The 16844-nt window shown below is 45.0% G+C and overlaps 1 protein-coding gene across 3 annotated transcripts; it reads left to right on the top strand.

Annotated features, from left to right (window-relative positions):
- The first annotated feature begins 2552 nt into the window (after nucleotides 1-2552).
- Nucleotides 2553-16125, top strand: IL17D (interleukin 17D). Of its 3 annotated transcripts, none has more exons than XM_073583053.1 (3): nucleotides 2553-2945; nucleotides 13313-13620; nucleotides 15374-16125. In XM_073583053.1, exons 2-3 carry the CDS (start codon nucleotides 13337-13339, stop codon nucleotides 15696-15698), a joined length of 609 nt encoding a protein of 202 aa, XP_073439154.1. In that variant the 5' UTR covers nucleotides 2553-2945; nucleotides 13313-13336; the 3' UTR covers nucleotides 15699-16125. The 3 variants fall into 3 exon arrangements, with proteins under 3 accessions (XP_073439154.1, XP_073439155.1, XP_073439153.1); XM_073583054.1 differs by lacking the exon at nucleotides 2553-2945 and adding an exon at nucleotides 5693-9701; XM_073583052.1 differs by lacking the exon at nucleotides 2553-2945 and adding an exon at nucleotides 5693-9794.
- The last annotated feature ends 719 nt before the right edge of the window (nucleotides 16126-16844 follow it).

Below are 16844 nucleotides of genomic sequence, written 5' to 3'. Positions count from 1 at the left end.
CCCCGAACCACGCGGGGGGACCTAGTGAATGAACTGCAGAGAGCTGGGACCAATGTAACAAGGCCTACCATAAGTAACACTACGCCACCATGGACTCAGATCCTGCAGTGCCAGACGTGTCCCACTGCTTAAGCCTGTACATGTCCGGGCCCGTCTGAAGTTTGCTAGAGAGCATTTGGATGATCCAGAGGAGTTTTGGGAGAATGTCCTATGGTCTGATGAAACCAAGCTGGAACTGTTTGGTAGAAACACAACTTGTCGTGTTTGGAGGAAAAAGAATACTGAGTTGCATCCATCAAACACCATACCTACTGTAAAGCATGGTGGTGGAAACATCATGCTTTGGGGCTGTTTCTCTGCAAAGGGGCCAGGACGACTGATCCGGGTACATGAAAGAATGAATGGGGCCATGTATCGTGAGATTTTGAGTGCAAACCTCCTTCCATCAGCAAGGGCATTGAAGATGAAATGTGGCTGGGTTTTTCAATATGACAATGATCCAAAGCACACCGCCAGGGCAACGAAGGAGTGGCTTCGTAAGAAGCATTTCAAGGTCCTGGAGTGGCCTAGCCAGTCTCCAGATCTCAACCCTATAGAAAACCTTTGGAGGGAGTTGAAAGCCCGTGTTGCCAAGCGAAAAGCCAAAAACATCACTGCTCTAGAGGAGATCTGCATGTAGGAATGGGCCAACATACCAACAACAGTGTGTGGCAACCTTGTGAAGACTTACAGAAAACGTTTGACCTCTGTCATTGCCAACAAAGGATATATCACAAAGTATTGAGATGAAATTTTGTTTCTGACCAAATACTTATTTTCCACCATAATATGCAAATAAAATGAAAAAAAAACAGACAATGTGATTTTCTGGATTTTTTTTTCTCAGTTTGTCTCCCATAGTTGAGGTCTACCTATGATGTAAATTACAGATGCCTCTCATCTTTTTAAGTGGTGGAACTTGCACTATTGCTGACTGACTAAATACTTTTTTCCCCACTGTATATAGCAGTCCCGGTGTCTCCCATGTGATGTATATACAGCAGCCCCGGTGTCTCCCATGTGATGTATGTACAGCAGCCTCGGTGTCTTCCATGTGATGTATATTGTGATGTATATACAGCAGCCTCGGTGTCTTCCATGTGATGTATATACAGCAGCCTCGGTGTCTCCCATGTGATGTATGTACAGCAGCCTCGGTGTCTTCCATGTGATGTATATACAGCAGCCTCTGTGTCTCCTATGTGATATATACTGCAGATCTCCCACTGCTTGACTTCTATAAATGTGAGCAGTGCTGAGTTTCTCACTGTAAAGAGACCTGCAGTGTAATATACATCTGTGTTCGGTACAAATTACTGCTGCAAGTTCTTTACAAAATCTATCATTGCAAAGAGTCTCCTGTGCTCCAGACTGACGCAAATCTGTAACATCTGTTATTAGTAGCAACATTATTCATACCATATGCTAAAAAAGAAGAGAATGTTCTTAGTGTAACATTCTGATCAGACTGTATGAAGCCCACTGCCATGTCACGGTGAACCTCTCAGTGGGTCCTAACTTTTATTGCCTTAAAGGAGTGGCATCGTGCGCTAACCACCGCCGCAGCAGGGTGGGCAGCCTGGTGCCTCACAGCATACATGCTGCAAGTCTGAGTCCCCATGACTCCAGACCACATCGCCCCACAAGAACAAAACCACAGCAACAATGGCTGCCACACAGTACCAACACCAAATGAAAGAAGCATTGAAACTCACCTTCCTCAAGCTCTCAAATGAGAACAAAAATAGGCTGGACTCCTTTTTGCAGTCTCCTGCTAATTTAACCCCTTTCTGACTTTGGGCGTAATCCAGGGCCAGATTTAAGAGGTGAGTGGCCCGGGGCCCATTTTTCAAGGTGTTGCAATATGTAATGCAAAAACACAAAATGAAACGAGCGCAAGTTTATTTACAAAATCATTTATGCAGAGTAATTCAGGTAAAATCATTAATTTTTTACAATCCAGGCACTTTCCTTGATTTTCGTGATGCAAAATCACTAATGATGTCACTAAAGTAAAAATTCACGCAGTATATCTGACTTGATGCTCATGATCGTCAAATATACAAGTCGTTCCTGCTTCATGGATGTCCTTAATCGGTTTTCAACTCATTTGAGTTTTGAGAAGGAACGCTCACCACTGCAGATTGTTACCATCAAAATTAGATATATCCTTAGAGCTTTCTCAATAATTGGGAAAGTGTCCTTCACACCCTTTTCCATGATAAGCTTGTACATGAAAAGTTCAGTGCTGATACCTTTTGGCTCCTCGTCTGTGAATAAATTGGCAAATGTTACAAACTGACACAGTTCATCGATAAATGTAATGTCCAAGTCCTCTGAGTAAGACCGGACGAGTTGCTCTGCTGTGGCCTTAAGCTCGTCTGAAGACAGTTCTTTCAGATGGCTAAAAAAGCTAAATTTGCTTGATATATCTTTATATGCTTGAAGACGTTGGTCAACAGAAGCGATAAACTGATCAATGATAGGTAAGAGAGTTTCTGTTCTGTATTTTTCAGAAGGGCTGAGTTGTACTTCTTCCGTATGGCCATTATCCAATGGATTGAGACACACGTTTTGGCGCCTGTGTCGAGTTATCGTCTGAACATACTCAGATGAACCAGACAGCTCTTTGCCTTGGTTCTCATAAATTTTGAAGGAGTCACGCTTTGATGCGACATAGTTTTTTAAGCTGGTCAGTGACGCCACAGCAGTCTTTAGATCGAGTTTTGCGTGTTGTAGATTTTTACTAGTAGCATCTGTTCTTTGCAGGATATCATTCCAGAAGGTGGTGTTAATACCAATTTCAAGATGATTCAGTGACTGAAGATCCAGAGTGAAGTCCTACCGCGCTCTGCGGTGGAGAATCCTCTTCTTGCGCCGACATTGTGGCTCCACCTTCCTCGAAGGTAGCTGAACTGAACAAACTCTCATCTGATTTATTCCGAGGGAGCGATATAACTGAATAGGTAGCGCGGCGCGCCTAGAAGCTTCTGTTGGGATCGGAGAAGGCTGCTGCATGCCATAAGCTAAGCATTAGGTACAGGTACTAAGGAAATCTGTCTAGCCAGGTCAGTGGATGCTGATGCAGGTGCCATGACTCTGCCGCTCTGTGCCAGCCATTGAGATGTAAGACCATAGCCAGGTCCCTATACTTTCAATAGTTTCACTTTTGTTAAGTGTTCTTTATCATTAGAAACGGCTCACAGCAAAGAGAGATGTGTATTCTACATATTTTGAGATATTTATCCCTATATTGGTGGGAGGCCCAGGGCCCGGGCCCCTTGGGCGCCCCCCCCCCCTAAATCCGGGCCTGTCGGAATCCCTCTCTTTGATGTGGGCTCCGGTGCTGAGCCCACATCTTTTCCAGCACATGTCAGCTGTTTTGAACAGCTGACATGTAATGCTTCTAACACCCACAACTGTTGACCTGTTAAATGTCGCTGTCAATCTCTGCCAGTGACATTTAACTTGCACTTCCAGTAAGCGCACCGGAAACCCTCCCCCCCACCATGGTGACCCTGTCAAATGATTATGGGTCTCCAGCAGACCTCTATGGTTGTCATAGCCGTTGGTCGGCGCATAGCAAGTGAGCATTTCTTACTAAATACAGGAGATCTGATCATTGCCTATATGTAGCAGAGACGATCAGACAACTGCAGCTTCTAGTCTCCCATGGAGGCTATTGAAGCATGCAAAAATTTAAAAAAAAAGAGTTTTTAAAAATATAAAAAATAAAAGTCCAAATCACCCCCCTTTCGCCCCATTCAAAATAAAACAATAAAAAAAATCAAACACACACATATTTGGTATCGCCGCTTTCAGAATCGGCCGATCTATCAATATAGAAAAAGAATTAACCTAATTGGTAAACGGTGTAGCGAGAAAAAACTTAAAAACACCAGAATTACTTTTTTTTGGTCGCCGCTACATTGCAATAAAATGCAATAACGGGGGATCAAAGGATCGTATCTGCACTAAAATTGTATCAATAATAATGTCAGCTCGGTGTGCAAAAAATAATCCCTCACCCAGCCCCAAATCACAAAAAATGGAGACGCTACAGGTCTTGGAAAATGGCGCCATTTTTTTCTTCACCAAAGTTTGGATTTTTTTTTCATCATTTAAATAAAAAAGAACCTAGATATGTTTGGTGTCTATAATCTCGTAATGACCTGGAGAATCATAATGGTAGGTCAGTTTTAGCATTTAGTGAACATGGTAAACAAAAATGAAAAGTGTGGAATTGCATTTTTTTTTTTTTTTGCAATTTCACTGCACTTGGAATTTTTTTTTCCAGTTTTCCAGTATACGATATGTTAAAACCAATCGTGTTGTTCAAAATTACAACTTGTCCCCTGCAAAAAAAAACAACAAGCCCTCACATGGCCATTTTGACCAAAAAAATAAAAAAAAAGTTATGGCTCTGGGAAGAAGGGAAGCAAAAAAACCCGAAAACGCATGAATGAAAATACCTCCGGTCGTTAAGGGGTTAAAAATCACCTGTGCCAAATGGGAGGAGTGCTGGTCCAAGAAAGGGGACAGAGCGTGCAATACGCCGAAAAAAAGAGCATGGCCCGCACCTCCCAAAAAAATCATACATCAATCTAATGCCGCTAGGTTCTTAGTTTAACATTCTGATCAGACTGTATGAAGCCCACCGCCACGTCACGGTGAACCCCTCAGTGGGTCCTAAATTGTATTGCCTTAAAGGAGCAGCGTTCTGCGCTTACCACCGCAGCAGCGACAATGGACCAGCAGGGCGGGCGGCCTGGAGCCTCCGAGCGCCCATGCTGCAAGACGGAGTCCATGATCTTTTTTTTACTTAGCACTTTATCCATACCACCTAACATCAAAAGAAGCTCCAGCCGTCACATTAGGGGGGGAGTTAATTAAATGTTTTTCCAAATATAGCAGGGTACTTTAATTGATAATTTAATACGGCCCCGAAGGATGGTATAAATATCCATATGGCCCTTGTCAGCATAAAGGTTCCCCCACCCCTGGCTTAGAGGGTACACTGGGTACTTCAAAGGGTAAGAGGGGCATATGTTATATGCCTGGGGCACAGCTGGGGATACCCATGTGGAAAACGGCCCATATCTTTCTATTCCTTTACCACTTTTTGCTTATTTTTTTCTTTATTAATTTTACTTCTATAGTGCCATCATATTCCACAGCGCTTTACAGACACTGGATATTAGGCTAGTTTCACACTAGCGCTTTTGAGCGCAGCGACGGCCTGCGCACGGCCGCCGCTAAGCCCCGCCCCCTGCCGCGCCTCCGCCAGTAGCTCCGCCTACCGGCGCAAGACTCTGCATGCGTCCTGCGTCCCCTATCTTTATCACTGGGGGCGCAGGCCGTGCGCAGTATGCGTTTGGCGGCGCATGCGTCCTTTTGACGGTGCGCCGACCTGCGCCAAACGCAACCTGCTGCAGTTTGGTTGCGCTCGGCGCACCGTCAAAAAGGCGCATGCGCCGCCAAACGCATACTGCGCACGGCCTGCGCCCCCAGTGATAAAGTTAGGGGACGCAGGACGCATGCAGCGTCATGCACCAGTAGGCGGAGCTACCGGCGGAGGCGCGGCAGGGGCGGGGCTTAGCGGCGGCCGTGATCAGGCCGTCGCTGCGCTCAAAAGCGCTAGTGTGAAACTAGCCTGATTCATTTCAATGGAGACCGTGATTTTTGCTACATACAATACTATGGTATTACTCTGTATGTATGGTACATTCCCAGGTTCAAATCCATCAAAGGGACTAACAAATACAGTAAAAGCAAAAGTTTAAAAAAATATGAAAAAAAAAAGCAAAACATAAAAGTTCAAATCACCCCACGTCCCCTCTCACATCCCCCCACACACATTAAAATTAAAGATTTTTAAAACTACACATGTGGTATTGCTGCGTCCATGAGTCTAAATAAAAAATTCATCTGATTGATAAATACCATAAATAGAAAAAAATTTAAAATGCCAAAATTGCCTTTTTTTGTTGCCGTAACATCAGAAAAAAAAAAATGCTGTAACAGCCATCAAAATGTCATATCTATCCCAAAATAGTATCAATAAAAATGTCTCGCCCTGCAAAAAATGACCCATTACACAACTCACAAATTTAAAATGTTGTGGGTCTCCGAAAGTGGTGACACAATCAAATATTATTTTTTTAATTTCTGATTTTTTTTCACCATCATTCAAAAGTGCAGCTTGTCAGGCCAAAAAGAAAACAAGCCCTCATACATCAGTGGGGAGAAAAGTTTAAAAAGTTACGGCTCTTGGCAAAAAAAAAAAAAAAATGGAAATAAGGGTTATACTTTATAAAATTGGAGTCGCGATGATGAGTTCATCACGGGACGTCCCGTTGTAGGGATCCTCATCGATTATCTACAGTAATCTGTGCGCAATGTGTTCAGTTTCCCTGCAGTGACACCACCGGAGAAATGATGCATTACACGCAGCCCTTTGAAATGAATAGATGATTCACGTACCGCTTCGTCCTCCAGAATAAGATGCTCTTTGTTTATTTGGGTTCTAAATTGGGGATAGGTGTTTTTAAATTTACTAATACGGTATTTCAAACAGCTTTTCTATTCTAGCCATGCAATGTATTTAATTTTGCTGATATGTACATTATATTAGCTGAAGAGCCCGGCATTGCCCATAGTCCCGTGCCCATATACCCATCATATATATCCTCCATCCCACAGTCCCTTGCCCATATACCCATCATACAATAATGTATGTAAAGCACTGTGGAATTAATGGCGCTATATGAGTAAAATAAATACATATCCTCCATCCCATAGTGCCGTGTCCATATACCAAACATACATATCCTCCAACCCATAGTCCAGTGCCCATATACCCATCATACAAATCCTCTATCCCATAGTCCCGTCCCATATACCCATCACACATCCTCCATCCCAAAGTGCCATGCCCATACACCAATCACACATCATCCCATAAGTCCAGTGCCCATATACCCTTCACACATCCTCTATCCCATAGTCCAGTGCCCATATACCATCACATCTTCCACCCCATAGTCCAGTGCCCATATACCCATCATACATATCCTCCATCCCATGCCCATGTACCCATCACACATCCTCCATCCCATAGTCCAGTGCCCATACACTCATCCTCTATCCTATAGTCCAGTGCCCATATACCATCACATCTTCCACCCCATAGTCCAGTGCCCATATACCCATCATACATATCCTCCATCCCATGCCCATGTACCCATCACACATCCTCCATCCCATAGTCCAGTGCCCATACACTCATCCTCTATCCTATAGTCCAGTGCCCATATACCATCACATCTTCCACCCCATAGTCCAGTGCCCATATACCCATCATACATATCCTCCATCGCATAGTCCCGTGCCCATATACCCATCATACATCCTCCATCCCATAGTCCCGTGCCCATATACCCATCACACATCCTCCATCCCAAAGTGCCATGCCCATACACCAATCACACATCATCCCATAAGTCCAGTGCCCATATACCCTTCACACATCCTCTATCCCATAGTCCAGTGCCCATATACCATCACATCTTCCACCCCATAGTCCAGTGCCCATATACCCATCATACATATCCTCCATCCCATGCCCATGTACCCATCACACATCCTCCATCCCATAGTCCAGTGCCCATACACTCATCCTCTATCCTATAGTCCAGTGCCCATATACCATCACATCTTCCACCCCATAGTCCAGTGCCCATATACCCATCATACATATCCTCCATCCCATGCCCATGTACCCATCACACATCCTCCATCCCATAGTCCAGTGCCCACTCATCCTCTATCCTATAGTCCAGTGCCCATATACCATCACATCTTCCACCCCATAGTCCAGTGCCCATATACCCATCATACATATCCTCCATCGCATAGTCCCGTGCCCATATACCCATCATACATCCTCCATCCCATAGTCCAGTGCCCATATACCCATCATACATATCCTCCATCCCATAGTCCCGTGCCCATATAACCATCATACAATAATGTATGTAAAGCACTGTGTAATTAATGGCACTATATAAGTGAGTAAAATATAAATACATATCCTCCATCCCATAGTGCCGTGTCCATATACCATCACACATCTTCCACCCCATAGTCCAGTGCTCATTTACCCATCATACATATCCTCCATCCCATAGTCCCATGCCTATGTACCCATCACACATCCTCCATCCCATAGCCCAGTGCCCATATACCCATCATACATATCCTCCATCCCATAGTCCCATGCCTATGTACCCATCACACATCCTCCATCCCATAGCCCAGTGCCCATATACCCATCATACATATCCTCCATCCCATAGTCCCATGCCTATGTACCCATCACACATCCTCCATCCCATAGCCCAGTGCCCATATACCCATCATACATATCCTCCATCCCATAGTCCCATGCCTATGTACCCATCACATATCCTCTATCCTATAATCCAGTGCCCATATACTCATCACACATCTATCCCATAGTTCAGTGCCCATATACCCATCATACATATCCTCCATCCCATAGTCCAGTACCCATATACCCATCATACATATCCTCCATCCCATAGTCCCATGCCCAAAACATCCAAATGACCCTGATAAAAAGTTTACACACCCTGGTGATTTTGGCCTGATAACATGCACAAAAGTTGGCACACATGGGTTTGAATGGCTACTAAAGGTAACAGCCTCACCTGTGACCTGTTTGCTTGCAATCAGTGTGTGCGCATAAAAGCTGAGTTTCTGGGATCCAGACAGACTCCTGTATCTTTCATCCAGCCACTGACATTTCTGGATTGTCATTCATGGGGAAAGCAAAAGAATTATCAACGGATCTACGGGAAAAGGTAGTAGAACTGTATAAAACAGGAAAGGGATACAAAAAGATTTCCAAGGAATTGATAATGACAGGGTATGTGAACTTTTGATCAGGGTCATTTGGATGTGTTGGGTTGTCATTATGATTTAAAAAGAGAAAACACAGTAGTTTGACAATAAATAGCTTCACCCAACCACTAACCATGAGTGGAAAAAATTTTTTGGTGTTATCATTCATATTCTCTGAAAAAAGGCCAAGAAAGCAAAAATTCTGCCGGGTTATGTAAACTTTTGAGCACAGGCTGTGTGTTTATGAGTATATAATAGATGGCTATGCTTATCAATTCTGTGCACATTGAAAAGGAAATGATTGCTTATGATATTTGGAGTAGGATTATGAGCGCTGATGACGTTGGCTGCCTAAAACTGCTAATTCTGTAGCAGAGTGTTAACAGGCAGTAAGCTCCCGCCTGTGTGTGTAAAGTAGCCTGTTGACTGGGGCATCTTTCCAGCTCTAATTCAGTGAGAGCGTGAGGCCAGGAGTGGGTGGAAGATCTGTCTGTGTCCAGCTGCTGCCAATTGCAGCTGCTCTTTTCTGCCCATAGCAGCTCCTCTGCCCCCCAACATCTGCAACCTGTGCTCCTTGTACTTCTCCCTTTCCTATGATCACACTGTGTATTGCAAAACTTGTGTTTTTCCTCCTACTTTCGCTGTCTCATTTTGTAGACCCTCACATCCCTCATCTGCATTAGGACCCCCCTCCTTCCTCTCTCCGTCCAGCTGAGGAACATATTATACCCCCTTAGGTATCTATATCTTGCCTACTCCACATTGGTCATCTATCTTCTGCCATTCTCAGACCTGAGCTTCAGATCTTCAAGATGCAGCCAAGGCGCCAGGTAAGTAGATAGGGGGGTGTGAATAGAGGAAGAAGGCGGCAGGGTCTGTACCCCTATTCATTTTGCAGTCAGTAGTGAAGAGGTTAATGAAACAGGAGGGTCCAGCCTGAAGACAGTGGGCTGCTTTGTACTGTGATGACTTGCTCACAGAGAGGGGAGCTGAACATTTGTGCCTGTATTTCGGTGGGGGATTTTAGAGGGGTTACGGTGATGACATGTAACCGAGGCAGAGTTGTTCTTCATGTTCTGGATATTTTAGGACGATTGTTTAGATCTAGTTTTGACTTTTGCATCGTTCTGCAGAAACGTATATTTGTAAGGTCTGTCACGTTCTACTCTTGGTTGCGTCACGGGGAGTAAATGGTTTCTAAAGCAGATCTGAGCTCAGATTTCACAACACAAGCTGTACAGGTTATTCTATAGATCTCAGCCATAGTTCGTTTTTCAAAGTACATCAGCCGATGTAAAAGTGACGGTATAATCCTAATAATAAAATGCGTACTTTATTAGTCCAGCTGGAACTTTGGATGGGTCAATAGCAGATCAATGGGGTCAACCACCCGAGAAACCCGTAGATCAGTTATTTGCTCCGTTCAGTGTGCTTACACCAGGTAGGCGTCAGAGCAAGTTACAACTGATTGTTTGGGGGTGGCAGGTGTCGGACTCCACCAGTCTGATATGGATAACCTAATGATAGGTTATTAATAGTGATGAGTGAGCGTGCTCGGACAATGTGTTATCCGACCATGCTCGGGTGTTATCCGAGTATCTTGGTCGTGCTCGAATAATATGTTCGAGTCCCTGCGGCTGTTTGTTAGGCAATCCTCACGTGTTCCGGCTCTCTAACAGGCGCAAATTGTGTGTAAGCAGGTGCTGAGATGCAGTACACAGGGATTGCAGAGCAGAATGGTATAACAGTACTATTTACTTTTTAACTGTAAAAGATAAAGTAATCTCGCAGGAGTTAATAAGCAGTGGCAAAGAGTTATTAGGACAACTAGGGTTAAATGAAATAAGCAGAATGAGTGCAAATGTCTAAGCAACACTTATCGTAGCTCCTGGTGGGGTCCTTAGTCCACAGTCCGATGGGGGTAGTAATACCGTCAACAGCCGGCGTAGGGTCCTCCAATGGGGTCCAAGGTTAGCGATCCATCTTCTGGCAGCAGCAGGCGGTGTCCTGTTTTACCCGCTGAGCCCTTAGTCCATAAGCCCGCGCAATCAAAGCAGGAAAAGCTGCAGAAGTCTATGTACCAACCGTGGGGTGATGCGTGAAAGCTGGCCAAGGGACCTGCACTTTAATGTCCTGTAACCGGCCCGCGCTTATCTGCATGCTCGAAGTCCTATGCTTAGCCGGCGCATGGCGCTTCCCACACTCACTGTTTTGCTGGAGCGCTCAGATCTCAGCCGCACTACGTCTCGGCGCTGCTGCCCGGAGCGGGGAGCACACTTCTCACTCCCCTCCTCTCTCCCTGACGGCGGAAAATTGCCTGCTGCTTTGCGCTTTCTACTCTGTCCTACCTCTTACCGCGCCCCCTCTTTCCGGGTCATGGGGTTTGAACTTCCCCTGGGCAACATGGGACACGACCCTGACAGTTCCGGACCCGGCTCAGAGCAAGTACCCGCAGCCCGGTCTTCCTGCTTACACATGGGACTCGAACATAGTATCCGAACACGCCCGAGATACTTTGAAAATACCCGAGCACGTTCGCTCATCACTAGTCATTAACATTTGGTGACCAAATATCATGCACATGGATTTCCACAAGCCTCATTTAGATACATTTAACAGTGAGTGTACGTTTATGTAATAACCAACAAGTTCACCAAAGTCTAAATAGTGATGGCTAAATAGCTGATCTCCAGAACAGCAGGTCCTCTGGGGTGTGGTTCCTATTATGTAGTGGTTGGCACCTTCTAAAAATAGTTGAGGGAAGGATAACTGGTAAAATGGGAACAGGGTCATGGGCACCAAGGCTCATTGATATGTGCGGAGGGTGAAGGTTGGCCTGACTGGTTGAATCCCACAGACGAGATGCTGTAACACATTGCTGAAAAGGTTATTACTGGCTATGATAGGTAGGAACACACAAAGCTTCACAGTTGGTTAGTAAAAGGCTGCCTAACAGTAAACCAGTCGGAGTGCCAGTGCTGACCGACTGTCCACCATTGAACGCGCCTTCAGTGGGTACGTGAACATCAGCCCTAGACCACAGGGCAATAGAAGACCAGTTCTCAAACTAGTTGAGCATGTGCTGGATGTCTTCATAAAACAGGTCCAATCCGTGGAGACCCCACCTCACAACATACAAAAGTGCTTTCCCACAAATCTAAAGCCATACCCTATCCATAAGAAAAGGGAACAACAACTGATTGATTGCTTAGGGTCTAACCTCTGAATCCCCCCAGCCATCCTGAGAACCGGGCTCTGCAGAGCTGTCGGCACAGAATGACTGCTCAAACCAAGCACAGGCACTCGGTGCTTCACGGCAGAGCCCTCATTTACATACACCTTCCCACCTGCTTGGTTTCCATCTCCAGCCTTTTCTGGTTCAATGAAGCCAGTGTTGTCAATCAAAGAAGAAGGGGTGGAGATTGAGGGAAAACAAGCAGGTAGGAAGGTGTAGTTAAATTATTGGTCCCGCCATGAAGCGCCGAGCGGCGGGACTTAGTTTGAACAGTAATTTTGTGCTGGCAAAGTCCCTTTAATTGTAACAGAGATGTGCATGATCGACCTCTGCTTCATTCATTGTGTATGGGACTGCTGGACAAAGGTTAGTTCCAGCAGTGCCATAGACAAGGGGAACGGGGAAAGAAAAGTTAAAGGGAATGTCACTAGGTTTTTGCTACTCTATCTGAGAGCAGCATGAGATAGGGACAGAGACCCTGATTCCAGCGATGTGTCACTTACTGGGCTTCTTGCTGCAACTTTGCTAAAATCTGTTTATTGCAGCTATAGCAGTTCTCTGAATGCTGAGATCTGTATAAGCCGATACCCACCCACCAGCTTTCTGTGTGCACTGTGCATAGCCAGAAAACTGCCAGTGTTGGGGGAGGAGTTATAAAGAGCTCATGAATATGGAGGACTAAATGGCAGCAGGTTTACTAGTCCTCTAGCGATAAAAACATAATTTTATCAGCAAGAGATTATCAATACTACAGCAAGCAGCCCTGTAAGTGATACATCACCGTAATCAAGGTCTCTGTCTCTACATTATGCTGCTCTCAGATTAGGCAGTAAAGAACCTCTTTGTTCTCAGGATCAGTGGAAGTCCCAGAGGTCAGACCTCCAAAGTCATACAGTGAAGACATATCCTAATGAAAAGTTATGACGCCATGAGATGGGAATACCACCACAAGTGATGACAACATCCCCTGCAGAAAAACAATATTATTAGGTGCATCTGCAGGGGGCAATATATGAACTAATTCCCTGCATACAATTAGAATCACTTATTTCATCATGGCCGACATAGACTTGGTATTGAATAACGTGCAAATATTTTCACACCCATCTGCAGGTCACTTTAGCACAAGCTGTACAGATGTTGTTTCTTGGACTACTGATTGTCAGTTCAGAGGGCTCTAAACCAATAAAGCGACCGCCGCCAAAGACCAAGGCTTGTGCCGACCGCCAGGAGGAGGTGTTGGAGCAGACGTATGGACACCTGGCTGCGGGTATGCTTAGTGCCTATCACCACACCCTGCAGCTTCAGCCGCTGGAAAAGGAGAACATCAGCTGCCCAGCTGGGACCCGAGGTAGGGCCCCAGGGGATGGTAAGCAGCGGCTACCAGTCAATATCCACAGCATATCCCCATGGGCATACAGGTGATTGTGCAAATATCTTTCCGTTCTGTCGCAGCTAGGATTGGTTACGTATGATATTTACAATGAAACTACGATTTACCTGTAATTCAGATTTATAGCATATCAGTGGTGTGTATTGTCAGGAGGAGAAGCAAAGTGGGTAGGATATGGAGGCTCCTGTCAACATTAAAGTGGATCTGTGTCTCAGACCTGATAAGGCCGGTGTCCTCACTTTGTAAATCGGTGTCAAGATAGCTATATAGGTCGATTTGATCGTAAGCTCAATCTTTGCCCACCTAGCGTGATTGACAGCTCCTCAGCGTCCCTCTTCCCTGCTGAGATCTCACACTGCTCAGGATAAGCTGCAGCTGTTATAAAGGCTTGGTGAGCGGAGACTGAACACATTGGACTTGTGACCTTTCTCATTTTATAGCTGGATTCAAAATTCTCATGTTAATATCAAGATGACAGAGCTCTGCCCCATGAATGTTCGTCTGGGCACCGGGGTAGTATTTTAACCATATGCTATGATTGGACTGGGATTGGTGAAAGAAGAATTAGGGTCTTGCTTGTGACGCTTGTCAGGGTCCTGACAGCGCCGGTGTACAGCCTCCGCTAAGCAGGGACTCACCCGCACCGTAGGGACCCCTGGGGACAAGAACAGCCAGAAAATAAAGATGCACAGGACCTGAATGTAGAAGTTTAGCAAGCCGGCACAGGACCTACATTCATGTGACTACAAGTGGGCAGGGCTTAGCGTCCTGCTTTCAGAGAAGGTAGAAAACTCAGAGTCGGGCAAAGCGGAGGCCATTCACAGTACGGACAGCGAGGTACAGGAGGGATAAACAGACGGGAGGTCAGACAAAGCCAAAGGTCATACACAAGATATCAGTAAAGTACCAGGGATGAGACAGAGCGGATAATCAGGGCCAAGCAGAGATCAAAACCAAACAGACGTAGAAGGTACCAGGCAGAATCCAAAGCGATATCCAGAGAACAGACCGAGTCATACACAGAGAATCAAGCAACCAGAACACAGCACAAACACACTCAGGGGTCACCACACAATGCCAAGGGCAAGAGTATAACTGACAGGGATGGGAGCGTCCTGAGGCTATAAGAAGCCTCCCCAGAACCAATGAGAGGCCACAATCATAGCCCCAGGTGTGCAGGTGAGAGCCTGCACTGAGGTCAGAACATTAACCCCAGAAGTGCCGGTCACCCAGCACTGTATCATGACAACGCTATTCCAGATCCAATGAGACCACCTGCAGTTTGTTACTAAAAACTATGTTTATAAACAAAGTGTAGTGTGTAACACGCAAATGATCAAATAGATCCAGTACTAGACATCTAAAGTAGCAGTTTCAGTTCTGGTCATCTTTGGTAGCAAGTATATAGAGACGCCTGTACTGAAGCTTGACAATCCGATGTAGGAAGCCGAGTACTTCCGAAATGCATAGGAGATCGCACAGGCCATTGTAAGCGATAGCATTCTGGCTACTTACACTCACCACTAGAGGGAGCATGTCAGCGTACTGCATACTGGCTTGTCGTTGAGTATGCTCCCTCTAGTGGTGGCTACCAGAAGTCATTATTTTACACATTTATGTTATTGTATTTTACAAATATCATGCAGGTGAATTGTTCTGAAAAAAGAAAACTATTTTAGGGGAGAAATTAATCAGCAATGACATGTAAACTTATTTAAAAGAAATAAGGTTTATATTACAGCTATGAAGGTAATTAAAACAATATGTATACTTTCTTCCAGAATAACGTATAACCCCACACGGTATCCCAAGTACATTCCAGAAGCCTACTGTCTCTGCAAGGGTTGCTTGACAGGACTCTACGGAGAGGAGGACCTGAACTTCCGGTCCACCCCAGTCTACATGCCTACTGTCATCCTCCGTCGTACGTCTTCATGCACCGGTGGTCGCTATGTCTATGTTGAGGACTACATCACGATCCCAGTAGGTTGCACTTGTGTGCCAGATCAGGAGAAGGAGTCCGAGCCGGACAGTACAAATTCTAGTCTGGAGAAAGAAAAGTTCAAAGTCTCTATCAATAAAAGTGAGAAACCATCGTCCAACTGAGTTACGGGAGGGACGATGTGGGGACTGCTCTTCAGGATTTCTCTACAGGTGCAATGGAGCGAGAATGTCCTAGAGTAAAAATAAGCACTTAACGAGGGAGGATTGCCTAGAATTATGCTGCAGTGTAAAGCAGGGTGTAGAGGGAGTGTACACTAACATTATGTATATCTGTACTGGAGGAATGAATAGAGGGCGTCTGCAATGGACACTACACTGGTCATTCTTGGGGTAATGTAAAGGTATTGGTACATTGAAAGTATACCTTTTCAGAATATATACCGTCCCCGCCATCCACGTGCCGAGCCGACATATGCTGCGTTTCTGGCTGCAGATGGAGCCGGTTTGCTGCAGATTTTAGGCTATGTAGCTAATTACATTAAACACTGTTTTTATAAAAAGCCATTTTATTTCCTCAATGCAAAAAAATGAAGCATCTTTGCAAATATGTCTGATTATTTCTTACCTTATCCGGATGTTTTGGGACACGAGGCAGGGGTCCCCAATGTCTCCCGCCCTGGCTACTGAGCCTTTAGCTAATGTTGTTTGTAAGGATCCCAAACTTCACATCAGTGATGCAGAAGAACATCTTTCTACTTCATGTCTTTAAGAATTTTGGTCAACTTTCCGGGCTCTTGTAAACCATACCAAATCGGAAGCCTTAACCATCAAACGCCTCACCCCAAATGTCAATCTACTAAAGCCGAATTGTTGACATCAAGTTGTCCTCTTCTGCATTCTCCGCCCATGGATTCAGCTCATAAAATCAATCAGAAAGTTGGTCAAAGATCTCCGGTCATGGGCTACACGCCAGATCTCCTGGTTGGGTAGGATTCATTCTATAAAAATGACCCTCCTGCCTAGAATCCTGGTATCATTTCAGGACCTTCCCCATCTGGGTTGCTAAAAGAGATCTTTCTTCATTGCAGTCTCAGTTCCTAAAATTTGTCTCCTAAGGTAAAAATCAAAGTCAAGTATGGAGATCTAAGTGCTACATCCACTTTTGAGCACATACATTATGTCTTGATAACCCTGTTGGACCTGGAAATGTAGTCTATCCACTCTATATATAAGGCCTCGTTCACACAGCAATGATATTTCTAGTATACGAAAAAAAAAAAAGTACAAGTTGGGCAGTGTCAGTTCTTA

The sequence above is a fragment of the Dendrobates tinctorius genome, unplaced genomic scaffold (genome assembly GCF_039654945.1).
Source record: "Dendrobates tinctorius isolate UK_male_01 unplaced genomic scaffold, ASM3965494v1 ptg000075l, whole genome shotgun sequence".
NCBI classification, from domain to species: domain Eukaryota; kingdom Metazoa; phylum Chordata; class Amphibia; order Anura; family Dendrobatidae; genus Dendrobates; species Dendrobates tinctorius.
This window is presented reverse-complemented; position numbering and strand designations above follow the sequence as displayed.